This window comes from Pecten maximus, chromosome 18 (genome assembly GCF_902652985.1).
Source record: "Pecten maximus chromosome 18, xPecMax1.1, whole genome shotgun sequence".
Classification (NCBI taxonomy): Eukaryota; Metazoa; Mollusca; class Bivalvia; order Pectinida; family Pectinidae; genus Pecten; species Pecten maximus.
In genome coordinates this window covers 23,174,187-23,196,528 of record NC_047032.1, presented here as the reverse complement: position 1 = coordinate 23,196,528, position 22,342 = coordinate 23,174,187, and the positions used below count along the sequence as shown (strand labels likewise).

The 22,342-nt window shown below is 38.1% G+C and overlaps 1 protein-coding gene across 1 annotated transcript in view; it reads left to right on the top strand.

The window, feature by feature from the left end:
* Window positions 1-22,078, top strand: part of LOC117316317 (isotocin receptor-like) — a 28,419-nt gene extending 6,341 nt beyond the window's left edge. The window contains exons 2-6 of the mRNA XM_033870857.1: window positions 10,616-11,693; window positions 14,548-14,944; window positions 18,941-19,086; window positions 20,475-20,565; window positions 21,758-22,078. Of these exons, the coding sequence (XP_033726748.1) occupies window positions 10,623-11,693; window positions 14,548-14,944; window positions 18,941-19,086; window positions 20,475-20,565; window positions 21,758-21,987 (1,935 nt within the window). The 5' untranslated portion in view covers window positions 10,616-10,622 and the 3' untranslated portion in view covers window positions 21,988-22,078. The remainder of the gene's footprint in view (window positions 1-10,615; window positions 11,694-14,547; window positions 14,945-18,940; window positions 19,087-20,474; window positions 20,566-21,757) is intronic.
* Window positions 22,079-22,342: the final 264 nt, after the last annotated feature.

The following is a 22,342-nucleotide window of genomic DNA, read 5'->3' as shown; positions in this document are numbered from 1 at the left end:
AAAAATAATTGGATTATAAACTGTACATTTCTATGCAGGTGGGCGACCGCTATTCTAGTCTAGATATTTTGCTTGATAGAAAGTCATGTACAAACATCTAATTGTGCATATTTTTCTTGTTTAAAAATATAGCACAAGTTATCTGTATTCTTTAAACCGTACTCGTACGCAAAGGTACATTTTGTGTTCAAGCTCATTGACAAATACTTTTGGTGATGAATCTGATACAAGTTATTAAATATTTATCAACAATTTGAAAAAAACCCAAACAAACAGAAAAAAATATGAAAAGAGTAATTATTTTCAATGTTACGCTCTCACTGTGTTTTCATAACGTTTTCATTTTGACAAAATTACAAAAATGTGTTAAATGACAGAATATATACCCTAATGATGATATCATGTGAGAACCTATACTGTTGTTCTTCATAATTAAAATTAAAACCGGAAAGTACCTGCTGTTTACAAATATGTCTAACACGCATGCGCTAGTTTGTTTTGAAGAATGGCGGAGATGGCGATGAAAGCCACTCATCAGAAGCCAAAGTTGATCAGACGTACTGGTACGCGGCCCCCTGTCTCAAAAATGTCCAAAGTATTAATAAAAATGAGCTTCATGATTTTGGTTTCAAGGATATGTCTGATTCTACTTTCCTGATTTTCAAACTAGGGGGAGATAATCTAGTATTAGAATTTAGTAGAGCATTGTTCTTTATGGGTTGGTGGCCAGTCTAACGTACTGGCTACTGTCACGAAGGAGGGAAATAAGAGGTTAAAATCACAACATATCCACGACTTCCAGACTCGATGTGTGTCTGTTAGACAAAAGCAAAAGATGAGTTTAATGTGAAAAGCGACAATGAATTGGTATGGAAACTTCCCAGCATTTGATATATAAAGTCATGCTTTTCTGTTTATCCTCTGGGGATGTAATTCGGGGCGTGCAGGCTTGGTTCACATTCTATTTTTAGATGTTTATTACATACTTTGATTATGAAATGTTATCGTAACTGGTCAGATTTGAACGGAATGAAATGACGATAAATTCATAAGGGATTAGGAACTTTAGCTTGATTAAGTTTTATATCTATAAACAATAATATAGATAGGCTTTAAACTGCTATATTGTGATATAAGCAAATTAAGGTTAGCTGAGTTGAGCATGGCAATAGTTTCATGATAGTTAATTACTCATTAAAAATAAAGAATCTTTATTGTCATTCGGAACATCTCGTGATTACTCGCACCGCTATTGCCATCGTTCATTGTGTTGTTTTCCTTATCCAGTTGTTTGTTTGTTTGTTTGTTTGTTAGCCGACTTGGAATTGCTATCTTATCCCTGGGTGGCGCTGTGGTATATAATTTGAAAGATCTTACTTTAAAAAAAAACACGTGAGGTAAAGTACAACCTAATTAATCTGTGATCTAATCAAATATTAATTATCCTACTTATTTACCGACAGAATCTGATATTTTAAACTACTAATAGATAAATGCAAGCTCATTTTTAATGCGCACTTTAGTTCGGCGCCCTGGATGCGCGGGGTACCGACTTGAAGTACACAGTATGTTTGAAGTAAATCTACTGGACGCCGTGTTACCCAGCTGAACTCCGAGGGCGGCGTTTATATGCAGAGTGGGCACATACAGAAAAATACATCAGGTTTATGTTATATAAGTTTTTAATCACACTTCATAAACACGACCTAATCATTCGTTACGTCGCTAAATTAACGGTTCATTAGAATAATGGATGACTTGAGGCGATAAAAAAAAATCAAAATTTTCGTAAAGGCTCGAAATTTGAACAAATGACAAAATCAACAGTTTAACATATGTGACAGTACTTTTATCATACAACTGTTAATATAGTGACGCCCTTATATTCCGAATGCCCAATAGTCCGAATGTCCTATAGTCCGAATGCCCTATAGTCCGAATGTCCAATAGTCCGAATGTCCAATAGTCCGAAAGTCTAATAGTTCGAAGGCCTTCGGACTATTGGGACTTCGGACTAATGGGCCTTCGGACTGAAGTGCATTCGGAATATAAGGCAGTCACTATGTTACTAAGTTAATATAATGATCCCCTGTTTGATGTTTGGTCATCTTGATAAATTTTCCATCAGTAAAAACATTTTTCTAATTCATTTAAGGAAAACGAAATATAGAACTGTATGCCTACATTTTCTTAAAATGTTATCAAGATGAATAACCTCTTTTCTTGTTGGTCATGAAGCCATTTCATTAGTACGTATTTAACACAGCACAGAACAGGGGATCTAAATCAATCAGAAAAAAAATTAGTGTTAATCATCTGATGGATAGAATCAAGGATTATTCCCAAAACACCACTAGACTTTGGAGATTTGATACGACAATTTACGGCTGTTGTTGTTGTTGTTGTTGTTGTTGTTGTTGTTGTTGTTGTTGTTGTTGTTGTTGTTGTTTATTGTTGTTGTTGTTGGAGCCAGCCTTTCAAACTTTTTTTTTGTAAATAAGCTTATCTCGCATGACTAATATCTAGAGATAGACATCGGAGAGATGAAAAGATAGAACTTCACGATGGTGTATACAGAGAGTCGGGATTCTATAGAAGGTCGCCAGCCTTAATCCGCGGTAACGTCATTAGCAATATATATAATTTATCTTGAATTTTAAAACCTGATATTTCTCAAGCAGAAATTGCAAAAACTATTATTTTTACTCCATCATTTTTGACTTTGTATGAACTTTTACAATGTAAATTTCATTTTTTTCATCCTTTGACCCCCAGGATTTCTACGTACCCACAAACCTATGCAGCTGACCTTAAAGTATCTTCCTGCAAAAAGCATGTTACATGTATCTCTGAAGGGCCGCAGAATGACACGGCAAGCCTCCTTCACAAGGTGTCATATGTATATAAGTGTCTTGACACTTGTTTCTGATTCCTTTTTGTATCATTTATGTGTTGTATATATATTATTAATTGGAAATTGACAAATACAACACAGTTTAAACTAAGTAGGTTTTTAAACGATCAATGTGTTGTAATATATACCATTCGATCTGGCTACCTGTGTGATACATGTATTGTATACCGTTGGGTACATGGAGTGTAGACCGTTCGGTACATGGATTGTAGACCATTGGGTACATGGATTGTAGACCGGTTGGTACATGGATTGTAGACCGTTGGGTACATGGATTGTTTACCGTTGGGTACATGAACATGGATTGTAGACCGTTGGGTACATGGAGTGTAGACCGTTGGGTACATGGATTGTAGACCGGTGGGTACATGGAGTGTAGACCGTTGGGTACATGGATTGTAGACCGTTGGGTACATGGATTGTAGACCGTTGGGTACATGGATTGTAGACCGTTGGGTACATGGATTGTAGACCGTTGGGTACATGGATTGTAGACCGTTGGGTACATAAAGTGTAGACAGTTGGGTACATGGATTGTAGACCGTTAGGTACATGGATTGTAGACCGTTGGGTACATGGATTGTAGACCGTTGGGTACATGGATTGTAGAACGTTGGGTACATGGATTGTATACCGTTGGGTACATGGAGTGTAGACCGTTGAGTACATGGATTGTAGACCGTTGGGTACATGGATTGTAGACCGTTGGGTACACGGAGTGTAGACCGTTGGGTACACGGATTGTAGACCGTTGGGTACATGGATTGTAGACCGTTGGGTACATGGATTGTATACCGTTGGGTACATGGAGTGTAGACCGTTGGGTACATGGATTGTAGACCGTTGGGTACACGGATTGTAGACCGTTGGGTACATGGATTGTAGACCGTTGGGTACACGGATTGTAGACCGTTGGGTACATGAATTGTAGACCGTTGGGTACATGGATTGTAGACCGTTGGGACCATGGATTGTAGACCGTTGGGTACATGGATTGTAGACCGTTGGGTACATGGAGTGTAGACCGTTGGGTACATGGATTGTAGACCGTTGGGTACATGGATTGTATACCGTTGGGTACATGGATTGTAGACCGTTGGGTACATGGATTGTAGACCATTGGGTACATGGATTGTAGACCGTTCGGTACATGGAGTGTAGACCGTTGGGTACATGGATTGTAGACCGTTGGGTACATGGATTGTAGACCGTTGGGTACATGGAGTGTAGATCGTTGGGTACATGGAGTGTAGACCGTTGGGTACACGGAGTGTAGACCGTTGGGTACATGGATTGTAGACCGTTGGGTACATGGATTGTAGACCGTTGGGTACACGGATTGTAGACCGTTGGGTACATGGATTGTAGACCGTTGGGTACATGGATTGTAGACCATTGGGTAAATGGATTGTAGACCGTTCGGTACATGGATTGTAATCCGTTGGGTACATGGATTGTAGACCATTGGGTAAATGGATTGTAGACCATTGGGTACATGGATTGTATACCGTTGGTACATGGATTGTAGACCGTTGGGTACATGGATTGTAGATCGCTGGGTACATGGAGTGTAGATCGTTGGGTACACGGAGTGTAGACCGTTGGGTACATGGATTGTAGACCGTTGGGTACATGGATTGTAGACCGTTGGGTACATGGATTGTAGATCGTTGGGTACACGGAGTGTAGACCGTTGGGTACACGGAGTGTATACCGTTGGGTACATGGATTGTAGACCGTTGGGTACACGGATTGTAGACCGTTGGGTACATGGATTGTAGACCGTTGAGTACATGGAGTGTAGATCGTTGGGTACACGGAGTGTAGACCTTTGGGTACATGGATTGTAGACCGTTGGGTACATGGATTGTAGACCGTTGGGTACACGGATTGTAGACCGTTGGGTACATGGATTGTAGACCGTTGGGTACATGGATTGTAGACCATTGGGTAAATGGATTGTAGACCGTTCGGTACATGGATTGTAATCCGTTGGGTACATGGAGTGTAGACCGTTGGGTACATGGATTGTAGACCGTTGGGTACATGGAGTGTAGATCGTTGGGTACATGGAGTGTAGACCGTTGGGTACATGGAGTGTAGACCGTTGGGTACATGGATTGTAGACAGGTGGGTACATGGATTGTATACCGTTGGGTACATGGATTGTAGACCGTTGGGTACATGGATTGTAGACAGGTGGGTACATGGATTGTAGACCGTTGGGTACATGGATTGTAGACCGTTGGGTACATGGATTGTAGACCGTTGGGTACATGGATTGTAGACCGTTGGGTACATGGATTGTAGACCGTTGGGTACATGGATTGTAGACCGTTGGGTACATGGATTGTAGACCGTTGGGTACATGGATTGTAGACCGTTGGGTACATGGAGTGTAGACCGTTGGGTACATGGAGTGTAGATCGTTGGGAACATGGAGTGTAGACCGTTGGGTACATGGATTGTATACCGTTGGGTACATGGAGTGTAGATCGTTGGGTACATGGATTGTAGACTGTTCGGTACATGGATTGTAGACCGTTCGGTACATGGATTGTAGACCGTTCGGTACATGGATTGTATACCGTTGGGTACATGGATTGTAGATCGTTCGGTACATGGATTGTAGACAGTTGGGTACATGGATTGTAGACCGTTGGGTACATGGAGTGTAGATCGTTGGGTACATGGATTGTAGACTGTTCGGTACATGGATTGTAGACCGTTGGGTACACGGATTGTAGACCGTTGGGTACATGGATTGTAGACTGTTCGGTACATGGATTGTAGACCGTTGGGTACATGGATTGTAGACCGTTGGGTACATGGAGTGTAGATCGTTCGGTACATGGATTGTAGACCGTTCGGTACATGGATTGTAGACCGTTGGGTACATGGATTGTAGACCGTTGGGTACATTGATTGTAGACCGTTGGGTACATGGAGTGTAGACCGTTGGGTACATGGATTGTAGACCGTTGGGTACATGGATTGTAGACTGTTCGGTACATGGATTGTAGACCGTTGGGTACATGGATTGTATACCGTTGGGTACATGGAGTGTAGATCGTTCGGTACATGGATTGTAGACCGTTCGGTACATGGATTGTAGACCGTTCGGTACATGGAGTGTAGATCGTTCGGTACATGGATTGTAGACCGTTCGGTACAGGGATTGTAGACCGTTGGGTACATGGATTGTAGACCGTTGGGTACATTGATTGTAGACCGTTGGGTACATGGAGTGTAGACCGTTCGGTACATGGATTGTAGACCGTTGGGTACATGGATTGTAGACTGTTCGGTACATGGATTGTAGACCGTTGGGTACATGGATTGTATACCGTTGGGTACATGGAGTGTAGATCGTTCGGTACATGGATTGTAGACCGTTCGGTACATGGATTGTAGACCGTTCGGTACATGGAGTGTAGATCGTTCGGTACATGGATTGTAGACCGTTGGGTACATGGATTGTAGACCGTTCGGTACATGGATTGTAGACCGTTGGGTGGGAATTCGTGCTTAAGCTCTTATCATGGATTATATAGAGCACTGGGAGACAGAATACACAAGGGTCGTACACGACCAGTTTATACTGTAGTGGTATCTACACTTTACAACTCTGTAGCGCTGCCATGATATCAATTAAATCCTAATTAAATGCAATCAATTCAAATGAGTTGTAGAGCCATTAGGGGCCTCAATAATAAACATATATATGTTTTTCTAGAGGATCCCTTAAGTTCATCGGAAGTTTAGCATGATTCACAAAGTCAGATATAAAGCAGGTCAATGTGGAGGGAGGTAAAATGGTAATTATATAGTTAAAATAAATACAAAAGATTTGTGTATAAAGGATATGTTTGGCAGTTTCTGCTACATAGGTATCAAGTTTTAGAATTCAGCTGAAAAAAATGTCAAAACAAACTTATATTATTGGTCAGTTTATGGTCCAATTACCGCTCTATGGAAGTAAATACCCCATAGATACAGTATTAGTAGTCGGTGTTTGTTTCGGGATTCTTGGCATTGATACGTCAACAATATCTTATAATAAAATAAAGTTTAAACAAATGTATCCATCGCATTTTTCTTTATGGACTAATCTATAATCTTGAAGTCCTCTAGTGTTGTGCATTGTTCTGCTACTGCTGGAAGGATATTTCATTTTGTTACTGTGTGTGGAAAGAATGAATATTTATAGGTGTCCTAAAATGTACTCGAAGGTGTACATGTGCATGTCTCGTTCGAAGGTCTCCGGGAGTGAGTATTATTCGAAAAGATAGACAATTAATGCACTTTACCATTTTTGTTTTCGAGACTATAACTATGTGGTCAGTCAAAGATGTTCACTTGATCTCTGCGCTGATTCCCCATTGAAATTTGATTGAACTTTAGCAACCATCGGTCAACATTTTAAATGCCGTGAGGTCCAGGAAGTAACATCGTGATATCTATTATCCGAGTCAAAACCGGATGTGTGTTTGAAGTTCCGGATGCACAGAGTATTGTTAGCTTTTCAAATAAGAAACACATTGTTTGTGAGTGAAGTTTTAAATACTACATTTCGAACATTACCAATTATTGTTTTTCTTTCACATTTTCTACCTATAAATGCACATGTTATGTAAATGTGCGAAAACATCTTAACAAAGCTGTATTGGTGCGTTTTTAAATAAGCTGTCGTGCATAAATATAACACAAGCTACCTATAGTTGTCACGTCGCTGACAATAGGCCAGCCTGTGAACCCGGTCAATGGTCAGATTATGATCACTGAATCTGATTGTGGCCGAAATGAAATGAATAGCCTAAAGCTATGTGTTATAACTTCGACAATGAAATGAGATATATATAGGATCCCAGCATGAATGGATCTGTAGTAAAAATAGCCACAGTGACGTCATTGTTTGCGTGATTGACATTATAAAGTCCATTTAATCTAGTTTTACCGTGTAAATAGATCATGGGTGTGTAAAGTTCATTGTTTCTTATACTGATAGGATTGGTCAAAAGAAACCCCAGTAAATCGTTCGTACATAGTCATGATAGATCTAGTTTGGCTCTATTTTAGAATGGATTAGGTTATGTATAACATAGGTAGGCCCCCCCTGTCCCTAAAATTTAGAATTATAAAATAGGGGCAGATAATCTAATATTAGAATCTAGCTTGGTAATTCTTAATACAAAGAAGACTTAGGGTCTGGTGGCCAGTATACATTGTATATAACCATACATTGTACAGTTGCTCGCCTTTCTAGGACTTAGGTGTACAGTTTATAGCTAGAAGACCAACACGTGGGAACCAGAATGGTGCCAGATCGCTATCAAAGTGTACGTCTATAATGGGGAAATTATGTATATTTTCTGGACAATAACAAACCTCAAGTCGGGACACATATAAAGTTCTTCAAATTGGTTAAAAATGAACGAAAACGTCAATATGTCATTTGTTAGTAAAAAGCACTTTATATAATAATGTAACAATACATTTGATTGGATGGTCTTAGCCAAAAGATTTTGCTGTATATACCTACCCGGAAATTACCGACAATTAAATGTCATTTGTACCATCCTGTATCCAAGAAAACATTCTTTATTACTTACAAAATAACTGAATGCTTGTGGATTTCCCAAATAATGGTAGTACAATTGAACTATGAACTAAATATATATTGCTGAAATTGAAAAAAAAGCTACTTCATACAAAACGGCGCTTGCTATATACACATGGCCGATTTCTACGGGATTTTCTTGTGTCAGTAAATATTTACATATAATTATGAGAAAAGAAAGTGAATACTAATGTTCTGATACTGGGTAATAAAAAGTAAATTTAAATAAACCGGTTTTAAATCTGCTAGAGCATGAAAATCTAAGAGAAATACTCACGACATTTCGCACTCGTGAATAGGAACCTAGCGTTTTTATCATTTTCATCAGAAATATATATGTCAACGAGAAGTGTAAAAAAATAAATAAAGCAAAAAGCCACGCGACATGCTTAAATCTTGGTGATATTTTGGCGAATTAAAAGGCGATTGCTATAATATCATCGTCATTATAAACAAAACAAAACGCACGGACATGGGAATTTTTGGGATACGCTACATTTGAATAGCTCACATTTAATTAAAGAAATACTAATGTTATCACGATCAATTAAACATTCAACATAAAAGACCTTTTGAAGAAAACTATTTCACTCGAAAACATGTTAAATGTTTGACGATATGTTACCTAATATACATGACCAAAGTTCATTTTTTATCAAACTGCAATTTGATTGGCGAATCAGAAGTTTAGATAAATATTTACCTGCTTGAATGATCAATGTTATCTCTAAATCTCTGACGTCGAAATTGGAACAGGATTTGTTATTAACGTCCTCGTAAGATTATTTCTAAGGTATCTGTAATCTCAGAATTGTGTCCTGTTTACTAAAATGTTTGTATTTTCGGGTATCAATAAACATTTTGATGATACAGACAACAGGCCGAGTGTCGTATGACCCTCAATAATATAAGTTCGATAATTTTGTCTCTCTTTTGGTTAGAAAGTTATTTAAATATTTGCTCATGTTCTGCATACAAATCTGACGTACTTCACAGTTTTGATACAGTATACGAAACCAGAATCAAATGACAAATGAATGATGGCGTAAATGGGAATTAACCCACACAGCGTGCACATCGATTACTCAAATCGGCGATGTGGGATTGAATAATTAAATGATAAATATTACGAAATGATAAAAAATACGAATGTGTCATATCAAGAACGTGTATAGATTTCAACCACAACTTAAATGGTCCGTGTTCGTATGAAATAAAAACAAAAAGCTTTTATTGTCTGCATAGATCTATACATATGCATCCTATACTTTTTGTCATGTTCTCTTACGTTGATTATATGTTCGTGTTTGAAGCGTACACATACTTGATGAGACATGCCTTCTCTGTATGACGCCCGACATGTTCACAGCACGATGGCGAGTAAATAAGGTCATGGGCCGGAACCCTGGTTGATCACAAACTGCCGCTATTTAGTTGAAATAAGACAATATTTTATTTCATTTTCTAAAACAGAATCCAAGACGAATCAGCTAACATACATGTACATATTTCAATGGAAGAAATTGCAAAAATGACGTATCTTTATAGCAAAACCGTTCGTAACGTTTTTAGAATACTCTTAATCAATTCCTAAATTTATACCAACCACAATAGCTATCACACGCACTTGGTTGCGATTGCGCATCGTGCTCACTTTTATTCTGTCGTAAATAAAAACACCCATCAGCATATATCATTTACAATACTGACCACTAACATCCACAAGCATCCATTAAAGCAAAACCGACCACTCACATTCACAAGCATCCATTACAACAAAACTAACCATTAACACCCATCAGCATAAATTATAACAAAACTGACCACTAACACCCACAAGTACGTATCCACTACAACAAAACTGACCACTGACATCCACAAGCATCCATTAAAACAAAACCGACCACTAACATCCACAAGTACGCATCCACTACAATAAAACTGACCACTGACATCCACAAGCATCCCTTACAACAAAACAAAGATTCTACATAGGATATTAATTCGTACAACAAAATATATAGATCTGAAATACAGAAAACCATATAATCTAACACTATTTCATTTTCGTTTCAATTCAGAGAAAAGATGACGTCATCAAACGAAACAGGAGACAAGCTACTTCCGGTATGTCACCAATGGATGCGAGACACATTGGAAAAACCGAACGTCACTCTGGAAGACATCAACAATAAACTCATCCTCCGCTTCATAGGGGGCATCACTTTCCTCGCCATCATTGGTATCATCGGATTCATCGGGAATACTCTCGTCATCTTCATCTACTTTAAACGATTCCGGAAGTCAAACTACCGGATATACGTCCTTTGGCTGGCAGTCCTTGATGTCGTTAACTGTACCGTCAGCGCACCACTTGTCATCATATATATGTTATTTCCTGTGACATTTCCGTCTGACGTATTTTGTAAAGTATTCCGTTTTGTTTTGTACTTCCTGTCCCTTATGTCAACTTCCGCTTTGGTAGTCATAGCAATAGACAGATGTCGAAAAGTGTTACATCCGCTTCGGCGTCAAATAACAACAAATCAAGCGAAAATGCTGTGTTTTGTTAGCGTGGTGATCTCCCTTGCTCTATCATGGCCGGCTCCTATTTTGTTCGGACTGAGTGACGTTCAAACAGGCGTTCCTGGATTGACCGGTGTCCGGTGTCTCACTGCAAACGAGTACAAAAAGACGGTATATATGATATTATACAGCTCGGTTACCTCCCTTTATTTCATAGCTGTAACTACCTCTCTAATTATAGTTTACGCGCTGATTGGTCGACAGATTTTTAAACATAATGTCTTTAGATCAAGTGTCCGCAAGATGTCAGCACTGAGCACAGAATATGATGACCCGTCGCGGAAAGGAAGTAATGGGCCATCTAACGGCTGCGCAAACTACAGTGTGCGCAAGACAACTTTGACACTGTGCGTTGTTACCATGGCATATATATTGAGCGCACTACCGCACCATGCACTGGCATTGCTGTATTTCCTCAGTAAGAACTTTGACTGCAAGCTCGATCTTCTGGAATCCCAATTTTACTACACGTTCATTTGGTCATATTTCGTCAACAGTGCCATCAACCCATTCATCTATGGATTCAGAGACAAGAAATTCAGATATGAAGTTAAACTCATTTATAGCAAAAGTTAAACATTGATGTATGGTACACTACGTGGATATTGGTCCGATATGATATATATATATATATAAAATATCTTAATTCGATGATTTCAATACAGATTCCGGGAAAAAAACGAAAAATTCAGGACTGAAGTTAAACTCATTAACAGCATAATGTTCGACATGAAAATAATGCTACATCGCCGAGAGCGTACTGTTACTCACGATACAGCAATACATCAAATAAATATAAAAAGAATTAATAATTTATAAGTATGGTCCGATTTTGTCAATTATCATACAATAAAACACGGTCACCTGGAGGTAAATATTTTGAAATAATGACCTGTTTTTTGTCCTTTTTTCCCTTTTATTTGATTTTTAGAAACAGCGAATCAATATTGAGCTTACGACGCCATAACCATATTTCCGACACAATGCCTAAATGTTGTCAAGAAAAACATAATGCAATTCCATATTTTTTGTAAACATATCTTAAATATTAATAATAAAAAAGTATCGACCTTTGGTGTGGTAAATATGGTGTTATACCAACCTAGTAGAATCTAAAATATAGATCACGGCTCCGCCCTCGGTTAATATCTGATTGCTAGGTAGGTGAAATATCACATTGACCTCACAAAAGGTCAATAATTGATTAATATTTACAACTCATTCCTGTATTATTTACCCTTTGTCTGGGATACAATGTCTTTAAAATCCGCTGAAAATGCAAAAGCTAGGGTGGTAATTGCAATGCAAGTATGATACTAATCCTGACATAATCGCCGTTCGAGTCTAGTTAACGATAGAGTTCTAATATATAAGGGATTTTTATCTGTAACTTTCCGACTGAAATGTGTTGATACAAAATGAACTACAATAAAACATATGTTGCATGCTATTGACACAATTATGTATATCTATATATCAACTTCATTTTAAGACAATTGGACCAATGATGTTGTAGTGTTAAAGTTTCGATATTCTCTGCATTAATAATACATGAAAATCTCGAACGGAGCCTTAAGTTGTGAAGTTGGCAAAGCATGTATTATCTCGGCTCTCAACTCTAGACTGGATTCCTCGTTTAAAATACGTAACACTAATATTGTTTTAATCTGACAATTTATCCTGCAATTCTTCGTTCCATTCAATTTAAATCTTTGATTTCATTTTCTGTTAAACATAAAGAAATTAGATGGAAGGGACATAACTCCCATAAGGAAATCATCGAAAAGTTAACTTATAGTGTATTCTCTGTGAACTTGTGGGGTACAACTCACAAGTCGAGACAAGAAAGAAACTGTCAATAACACCTTGACATGGAATCGTATCAATTGATTCACGTTACAGTTCCCTGTGGTATGTTAACTAACACAGGGAACTGTAATGTGGTATTAACGTTTTCTCTGTTTGTATTATAACTTACACAGGGAACTGTAATGTGGTATTAACGTTTTCTCTGTTTGTATTATAACTTACACAGGGAACTGTAACGTGATATTAACGTTTTCTCTGTATGTATATAACTTACACAGGGAACTGTAACGTGATATTAACGTTTTCTCTGTTTGTATATAACTTACACAGGGAACTGTAACGTGATATTAACGTTTTCACTGTTTGTATTATAACTTACACAGGGAACTGTAACGTAATATTAACGTTTTCTCTGTTTGTATTATAACTTACACAGGGAACTGTAACGTGATATTAACGTTTCTCTGTTTGTATTATAACTTACACAGGGAACTGTAATTTGATATTACCGTTTTCTCTGTATGTATATAACTTACACAGGGAACTGTAACGTGATATTAACGTTTTCTCTGTTTGTATATAACTTACACAGGGAACTGTAATGTGATATTAACGTTTTCTCTGTTTGTATATAACTTACACAGGGAACTGTAACGTGATATTAACGTTTTCTCTGTTTGTATATAACTTACACAGGGAACTGTAACGTGATATTAACGTTTTCTCTGTTTGTATTATAACTTACACAGGGAACTGTAACGTGATATTAACGTTTTCTCTGTATGTATATAACTTACACAGGGAACTGTAACGTGATATTAACGTTTTCTCTGTTTGTATATAACTTACACAGGGAACTGTTACGTGATATTAACGTTTTCTCTGTTTGTATATAACTTACACAGGGAACTGTAACGTGATATTAACGTTTTCCCTGTTTGTATTATAACTTACACAGGGAACTGTAACGTGATATTAACGTTTTCCCTGTTTGTATTATAACTTACACAGGGAACTGTAACGTGATAGCAACGTTTTCTCTGTTTGTATATAACTTACACAGGGAACTGTAACGTGATATTAACGTTTTCTCTTTTTGTATATAACTTACACAGGGAACTGTAACGTGATAGCAACGTTTTCTCTGTTTGTATATAACTTACACAGGGAACTGTAACGGGATATTAACGTTTCTCTGTATGTATATAACTTACACAGGGAACTGTTACGTGATATTAACGTTTTCTCTGTTTGTATATAACTTACACAGGGAACTGTAACGTGATATTAACGTTTCTCTGTATGTATATAACATACACAGGGAACTGTAACGTGATAAACATACCAACATTACTCAGTCGACTTGTTATTTGATGTCTATTATATATCAATCAATATAAGATGTTATCATCACGAGAGACGTCATTTGATGTAATCCATAAATCTTTGATTAATTACACAGGACGTACCAGTTACCTGATATGTTCATAGGGTTGCCAATGGATTCATAAAAAAATACTACCAATGTTGTTCTATGAAACCACGTGATCAGTATTTTGATAACAGCCCTATGGGAACTGAATTTACTTGTTTCATTCTAGAGGAACCTACCACTTAGGGCTTTAGAAAGATGAAGACGTGTATGTATTTACTTCTGGTCGGTGTGATTTTGATATCAAAGTGCGATGAAGTATATTCAGACGATAAAGTTTCGGTGGAGAAATCCGAAGAGAGAAGTTTGACAAGTGAAGTTGTCGGCCTTTTAAACGGAACTTATTTCAACCTAAACGAGAAAGTATGTCAGTTACAAAGGCGAGTCGATACAATCGAACGAGACACAGACTCCAACATTCAATGTGAATGTAACAGTACGGAAACACTCGAGCTCAAGCAATCAATATTCAACGAGCTTAATGACTTCTCAAAAATCCTGTCCGGGTTTGAAAATGAAATTCGCTTTTTGAAAAATGAGCAGACAGAACTACGAGAGATTTTGGACGGAGGAGACATTGACGGTAAGGTGTTGTAGTACTATCACTAGTCTGTCATAAAACGATATGGACATTATCAATATTATATAGAATCATGAAATACACTTTTTTGTTAAAGATAAATAAACATGATATCATAATTTTTTATTCAAGCATTTTACTTAATACAATTCAAAAGTGAAATTTGAAAAATCCAGACTTGTAACAAAAATCTTCAATTTCCAAATTTCCAATATTACCAAGTTAAAAAATACCAACTATAATTGTTAGTTAAATAAATGCCTTTGATTAGGAAACATAATCTTTCTGCTTTTTAAGTTACCATCTTGGCTCTTCCAATGTGTACTTCAAACTGATGTAAACATGGCGCCACAATTCGATCATGGTTAGAGACATGTTTGTTTGAAACAATTTTAGCAGGATTCATTTTATCTAGAAATGTTGTCAATATGAATTAAGATATGATAATGTGCAGAAGTGGGAAAACCTGGGGCGACAATACCTGACATTGGATACGACTGAAACCTTACCCTCCTTATCAGCCAGATTCGGGACGTAGGAAACGTATTACTTAACCGCAATAACACTTTCCTACTTTCTACTGACGGTAACATGAAATCTCACCGAGAACTACAGCTGTTTATATCAGTGTTTATAAACATGTGTCTCGTTATAATAGAGACAGATGGCAGTCAATAGACTGGCCACCAGTTTGCAATGCTAAATTCTAATACTTGATTATCTCCCCTTAGTTTTGAACACTGGAATTAGATCGATACTAGATACCAAAATCATAAAGGCTAATTATATCTATAATGTTTAATATTCTAAAAACAGGTGGCCAGTGTAGGTAGCCAATTGTAGACGTGATATTTATTAAAGATACTACATCATGGCGAACAAATGAAAAAAAATATTATTCCAGCGTCCTTAATTAATAAGTGATCGCTTAAAGGACCGAAAATAATATACCAAATATAAAGAGTAGGACCGATACAGCTGTTTAGGGCTTTTAAACATCTTTTAGTGAGAGCCGGCGGCTTATTGATTCAATCATAGCGTAAATAATAATAAAACCACTTCCGTTTGATATGCGCGCCCATAATTCAGTTCCCGCATACTTCCGGCGTGTATCAAAGCTTCAGGCAAAGTCTTTTTAAGAACACAGCAATTGGAAAGAATGTATGAATTGTAACTTGATGTTGCCAATTTTATCAGACAATATAGATATACTGGTAAAGCCCGAGTATCCACTGGCCCTGATACCAGATATGTCTAATGACAGGGCGAGAGGAAACTAATAGCAATCATGGTAAACTGGTAGACAAACATTCTACATCTTCTCTCGCTTTGCTTGAGTGGGTCGTAGAACGGAGGCGAGGAATTGTCGATTATTTAACATATAATTACAGAGCTATGTTATGTCAGTGATTGACTTGCCATAAACACATTTTAAACATTGTTTTATCATTATAAAACACACACAAAAACAAAACTCTAAAAACAGGTCGGGACCTATTACCTTAAAATATTCGGCATTTTCGTAACCCCCCCCCCCCCCCCCCCCCCCCCCCCAAAAAAAAACCGGGATAGCAGAAAACACGTTCGAAGTACTTATTTTCTCATGGACACGCATTTCAACCACTAATGGAACTTTGTGATGCCGACAAGTCTAGTTACTGTGATTTTAATTAAAAGGAAATCTGCGTTTTAAAATATGACTTAAACATAGTATGAGGTTCATGTAAGTTTTTGTCAGGTATATCACTGGCAGACACGAATGTCCTAGTTTTTTCATATTTTCTCCTAATTTAGAATTTTTCACCAAATTTACCAAATAAGCACTAATTTAGCAATTTAATTTATTTTTTCAGAAACATATCTAATTATGAAATTCACACACTAGTTTTTTGCCTTCAAGCCGAATTTTGTGTGATAGGCACTAATATTGTTTTCAGTGTCTATTTTTTCCCTCAATGTCTAAAAAAAGATGAATACTCTCTAATTCTCTCTTTACTGTCTAAAACTAGGTGATGTGTCCTATTATTTTTCAATTTTGACTATTTTTCACCGGTCGGTACTAGAAATATTGGACAGTGTCTAAAATTGGAGAAAATGACTATTTTTCTTGGAACAAGGACTAATTTTGAGAGATTTGCCTCGGGCAATTTTATCGCACAGCAACACCACAGCACTGCTAGCTGTATACTACCTTACCTGGACAGCAGTAATCCCTGACCACCAAGCTCAGTGGCTAGCCCTGGCCTGGAGCGCTCATCCATGAAGCTGTCTTATATAACTACCTAATTGATGGATATCAGGTCTTGAAATAATTAGGATACAATAGGGAAATATTTCATCATTGTGATAATTTATTTGTGAAAATATTTCACACTAGTTGGGGAAATATGCCGTCAACATCTTCAACACAGACATCAACAGCAAAGAATAACAAAGGTTGGTAGAGTAGAGGGCTTGGTAGAGGGCTGGTAGAGGGTTTGTAGAGGGCTGGTAGAGTAGAGGGCTTGGTAGAGGGGTGGTAGAGGGTTGGTAGAGGGCTGGTAGAGGGTTGGTAGAGGGTTGGTAAATGGCTGGTAGAGGTTTGGTAGAGGGTTGGGAAATGGCTGGTAGAAGGTTGGTAGAGGGTTGATAGAAGGTTGGTAGAGGGGTGGTAGAGGATTGGAAGAGGATTGGTAGGAGCTGGTAGAGGGTTGGTAAAGGGTTAGTAGAGGGCTGGTAAAGGGCTGGTAGAGGGTTGGTAGAGGATTGGTAGAGGGCTGGTAAAGGGCTAGTAGATGGCTTGTAGAGGGCTGGTAGAGAGTTGGTAGAGGGTTGATAGAGGGTTGATAGAGTGTTGGTTGAGGGTTGGTAGAGGGTTGGTAGAGGGCTGGTAGAGGGCTGGTAGAGGGTTGATAGAGGGCTGGTAGAGGGCTGGTAGAGGGTTGATAGAGGGTTGATAGAGGGCTGGTAGAGGGCTGGAAGAGGGTTGGTAGAGGGTTGGTAAAGGGGAAGAGGGCTGGTAGAGGGTTGATAGAGGGCTGGTAGAGGGCTGGTAGAGGGTTGATAGAGGGTTGGTAGAGGGCTGGTAGATGGCTGGTAGAGGGCTGGTAGAGGGCTGGTAGAGGGTTGGTAGAGGGCTGGAAGAGGGCTGGTAGAGGGTTGATAGAGGGGTGGTAGAGGGCTGGTAGAGGGTTGATAGAGGGCTGGTGGAGGGCTGGTAGAGGGCTGGTAGAGGGTTGATAGAGGGCTGGTAGAGGGCTGGTAGAGGGCTGGTAGAGGGTTGATAGAGGGCTGGTAGAGGGCTGGTAGAGGGCTGGTAGAGGGTTGATAGAGGGTTGATAGAGGGCTGGTAGAGGGCTGGTAGAGGGTTGGTAGAGGGTTGGTAGAGGGGTAGAGGGCTTGTAGAGGGTTGATAGAGGGCTGGTAGAGGGCTGGTAGAGGGTTGATAGAGGGTTGGTAGAGGGCTGGTAGATGGTTGGTAGAGGGCTGGTAGAGGGCTGGTAGAGGGCTGGTAGATGGCTTGTAGAGGGCTGGTAGAGGGCTGGTAGAGGGCTGGTAGATGGCTGGTAGAGGGCTGGTAGAGGGGTGGTAGAGGGTTGATAGAGGGCTGGTAGAGGGGTGGTAGAGGGGTAGAGGGCTGGTAGAGGGCTGGTAGAGGTACTTGAGTAAGCACTGGCAATGTCATCGTTTTATTGTTATTTTATTTGTAGATTTAAATTGGTCTCCTCAGTGTTCTGTTTATCAATATGGACCTTAGATCAGGTCAATATGACGTAACATGTAAATCGACCCTCTATGTTTACTTAGGGCAAGGTTTTATTTTAGTGGTGATTACTTTAGCGAACTTGTTATTGCCTGGGTTCGACGTAGATTCACATAGTGGAGATGAAACAAATACGCTTATTTCTTTATTTTATTTATTTATTTATTTTTTATTTATTTATTTATTATCAAACCTAGTTTTCCATATGTTTTGGTTACTATTGTCGATTGCTGAATTTGACTTTTATTCTATTTTAGCTAATACAACTGCCACTACCACCACCACCACCACCACCCCAACTACAGTCATACCAAGAGTCTGTGAAGATGGCTGGATCAGATCTCCGGAAAAGTGCTACTATCTCTCCAGTTCCTTTGAGAAAACGGATTGGGCCACAGCAATGGTGAGTTGTACTTATTTTCTTTGATTCAGGTTTTATTGTTTATGGTGACACTTGCTATATATTCTTTGTTTATTGTACGAAATTGATAGAGAAGTATGTTTTCTCCCTCAAATAAAGCTTTGGGACATTTGCTTCATGCCTTCTCGTTTTCTTCCGCGGACGAGGTTTCCGTCATATTTCTCGAAACCATAAGACGGATTTCTACGGTACTCTACACGAGTAGTATGGCCGGTGGTGCGTAAGAGTTTTTTTTTTTCGTTTTTCGACTGGTTATCCGACCAGTCAGCCTGACTGAGGCCTCTGATTGGTCGAACTTTTGATATTGTCCGAATTTGATGAAATCTGATACAATGTATATAGATGTAATATGACACTTAACATTGTTGCGATATCAACTACAAGTACTTTATTTACTGCTGCTGGGGTCGTTTTGGGGACATATAAAACGTTCCCGTTACAAATAAAAACCCACTTGTTTTTATTATTTTAGGGTTACATAATGTATGAACGAGAAATGACCATAAATAAGACATATTTGGTTTCCCGCCAGGATGAAAAGCTTGCGCGATTAAAGTACTGGTAATACAACTCTGACAAATGTTTCTCCCGACGCCAGTGTTTCGTAACAAAACCATAAAACCACGGTACATCTAAATACATTACACAATGACATCCGAATGCTGAAAGTAAATGGGAAATTAAGATTTAGTATTCACCTCGACATTGTTTTATTGGATTACAAGAATTATATCAATATTCGAAATATATTAATTGTATTTATCTGACGAATGTTCTGAGACTGAAGCTCGTTTATTACAGAAAGTTGACTCACAAAAAAAATATTTCAGTTAAAAAGTAAGTTATCAATGACGGATAAATTCTCGTTTTTCTTATACAGAAGTTTATTTCCGTGATTACTGGGTTTAAGACAGGTAACATTGTCTTGTATCTTTTATGCAGCATAACAAAGTACGTTATATAAAATAACCGAGGAAAAAGCGTGGTATTATTCACCCTCATTGACTCGCCATTTTCCTTTGTCTCCGGTATAACGCTTGCAACAACTTTTAACAAGTTGTATTGCGTTTTTGATCCTTCCGCCTTTATATACCCACAAATGCGCCGATTTAGTACTCGCTGAATTTTGTATTCAACGATATTGGAGGCTGCAGTGCAGGAATATTCCATTTTGAAATAAGTTGAAACGTGAAACGAAATAGAGAAAAATGACAATGTGCAGGATTATATTCTTCAAATTCCACAATGCAATAAACTGCAGCAGTTACCTGCTATACTTCTTCACGAATTATAATGAGAGAGTTTGGTAAAAACTATGATTTTACAGGCTTTATGTCAATTTCAAACGTATTTGCTCTTCCTTGTTTCAGAGACGGTGCAAGTCGAAGGGAGCAAATCTGGTTGAGATCAAAACGGACGCAGAATCCCGATTCATAATGGAAAATCTGCCAAGCCGTGTAGGTGAGTAATTTGTGTTTTAGTTGTTTGGATAGAAATATCATTCTTTAAACTCGCCGGAAAAAAGTTCAGCCGAGCTATTTCTATACCTCTAGGCATCGGCGTCGTCTGCGTCCGGAGTCAGCCAGGTTAAATGTTGTTTAAACAATGTGATGTCAATACTAATGGGGATGCAGTCCTTTTATACCTTTTATATTTACACTATGTTTGCAGACCTACTGACCCTGATGATGGCCTTTTGCATAGTTTAAAAAAGCTAAAGTATGTTAACTATATGACATAGGATTTTATTTTACATTTTTCATGTATGTTCTTGTGAAAAGGTATATCTATTGGTACCGCATTTGCGGACCTCCTGACTTAAACCGTGACTTTTGACATACTTAAACTAAGTCCTAATTTCAACCGATTCGGTCAACTATGTTGTCTTCTGATACATCTTATTGTCATATATTTGGTTATATCAACTAACAAAATAAAATAAAAACTACATAGATATATTGATAGACTGCTATCAATTGACTGATGGACCTTTTCACTACCAATATAGGGTTTCGAGAGATACAGGTTGATGATGACCATATTAATGTGTTGTGGTCTACATAATGAATTCATTGAAACATATTCTATTTCCCTGTGCGATCTAGAACCAAACTTCTGCGATACTTGTAAATAACCTCATGGTTTCGTTGTCATCAACATAGCTTTCGTTTTGATGTTGTAACTAAACCAGGATTTGACATAGATTTGCATGGCCGTGACGTCTATAAAGCAGGAGACGCTTACCGTTCAGGAGGACCTGGTCTTAGTATTGTTGCATTTTTCGAGTGTCTCGATGTAAAACTTTATGTTACTTGTACAAGTATTTGCTTCGTTATGAGTTTAAACTGTGTTTTCCTTTGCATTTTGGTATTCTCCTAGTAACGATTGGTAAAAAGAGGGTTGAGCAAAAGCGAACCTTCGGGGCATAAAAATAGATTCTTGCGAGAAGGCATTTCTTAGTTGTGAAAATTTGTCTTAATCCTATTTATTCGATTTAACAAATAATAATGTCTTAAAATCAAAATCAAATTAAAAATACCGTTTGTTTTGTCTTTCCGTTCAAATTGCCATAATTCTTAGAGATCAGGAAATTTATGATGATAATTTGCTTATGCTCAAAATCCTTGCATTTTGGTTGCATCTCTATTTCCAGGAAGCAGAGATATTGTGTATACCGGTCGACAGAGGAACGACGCAAACATCTGGGTTTTTGTCAGCAACGACGAGAAAGTTGATATCTCGGTGAGATCGTGGGCTAGAGGGGAACCAAATGGTGAAGGTAGCCAGGAATGCGGATGTACTCAAAGAGCGGATGACTTTCTGATGCATGACTGCTACTGTACCGGACATAAACTATTATATATCTGTGAGATTGGGCGTTAGTCATCTTCTGTGGAAAACAATGACAGCATTACAAAACTAAATTAGTGCCTTAACAAATCACTGTTAACAGGAATAAACATTTGTACAAGTACTTTGATCTTCTGTTATCTGTCAAATAGAAAACGAAAGTAGAAGAGCAGAACGACTGATTCTGTTTCTATCTTAATTGGTTAAAAATCAGTTAAAAAACAACAAGCAAACCCTCTGTTTGTTATCACGGTTACAATAAGTCGACTCCAAAACGGTAATGTGAATGTTACTCATATTTTCCACATTTCTGTATTTGTTTGCGAACTACTTTGGTGATGGGTGTGAGGCATCAAAACATAAGTAGTACAACTTCATCTTTTTCCTT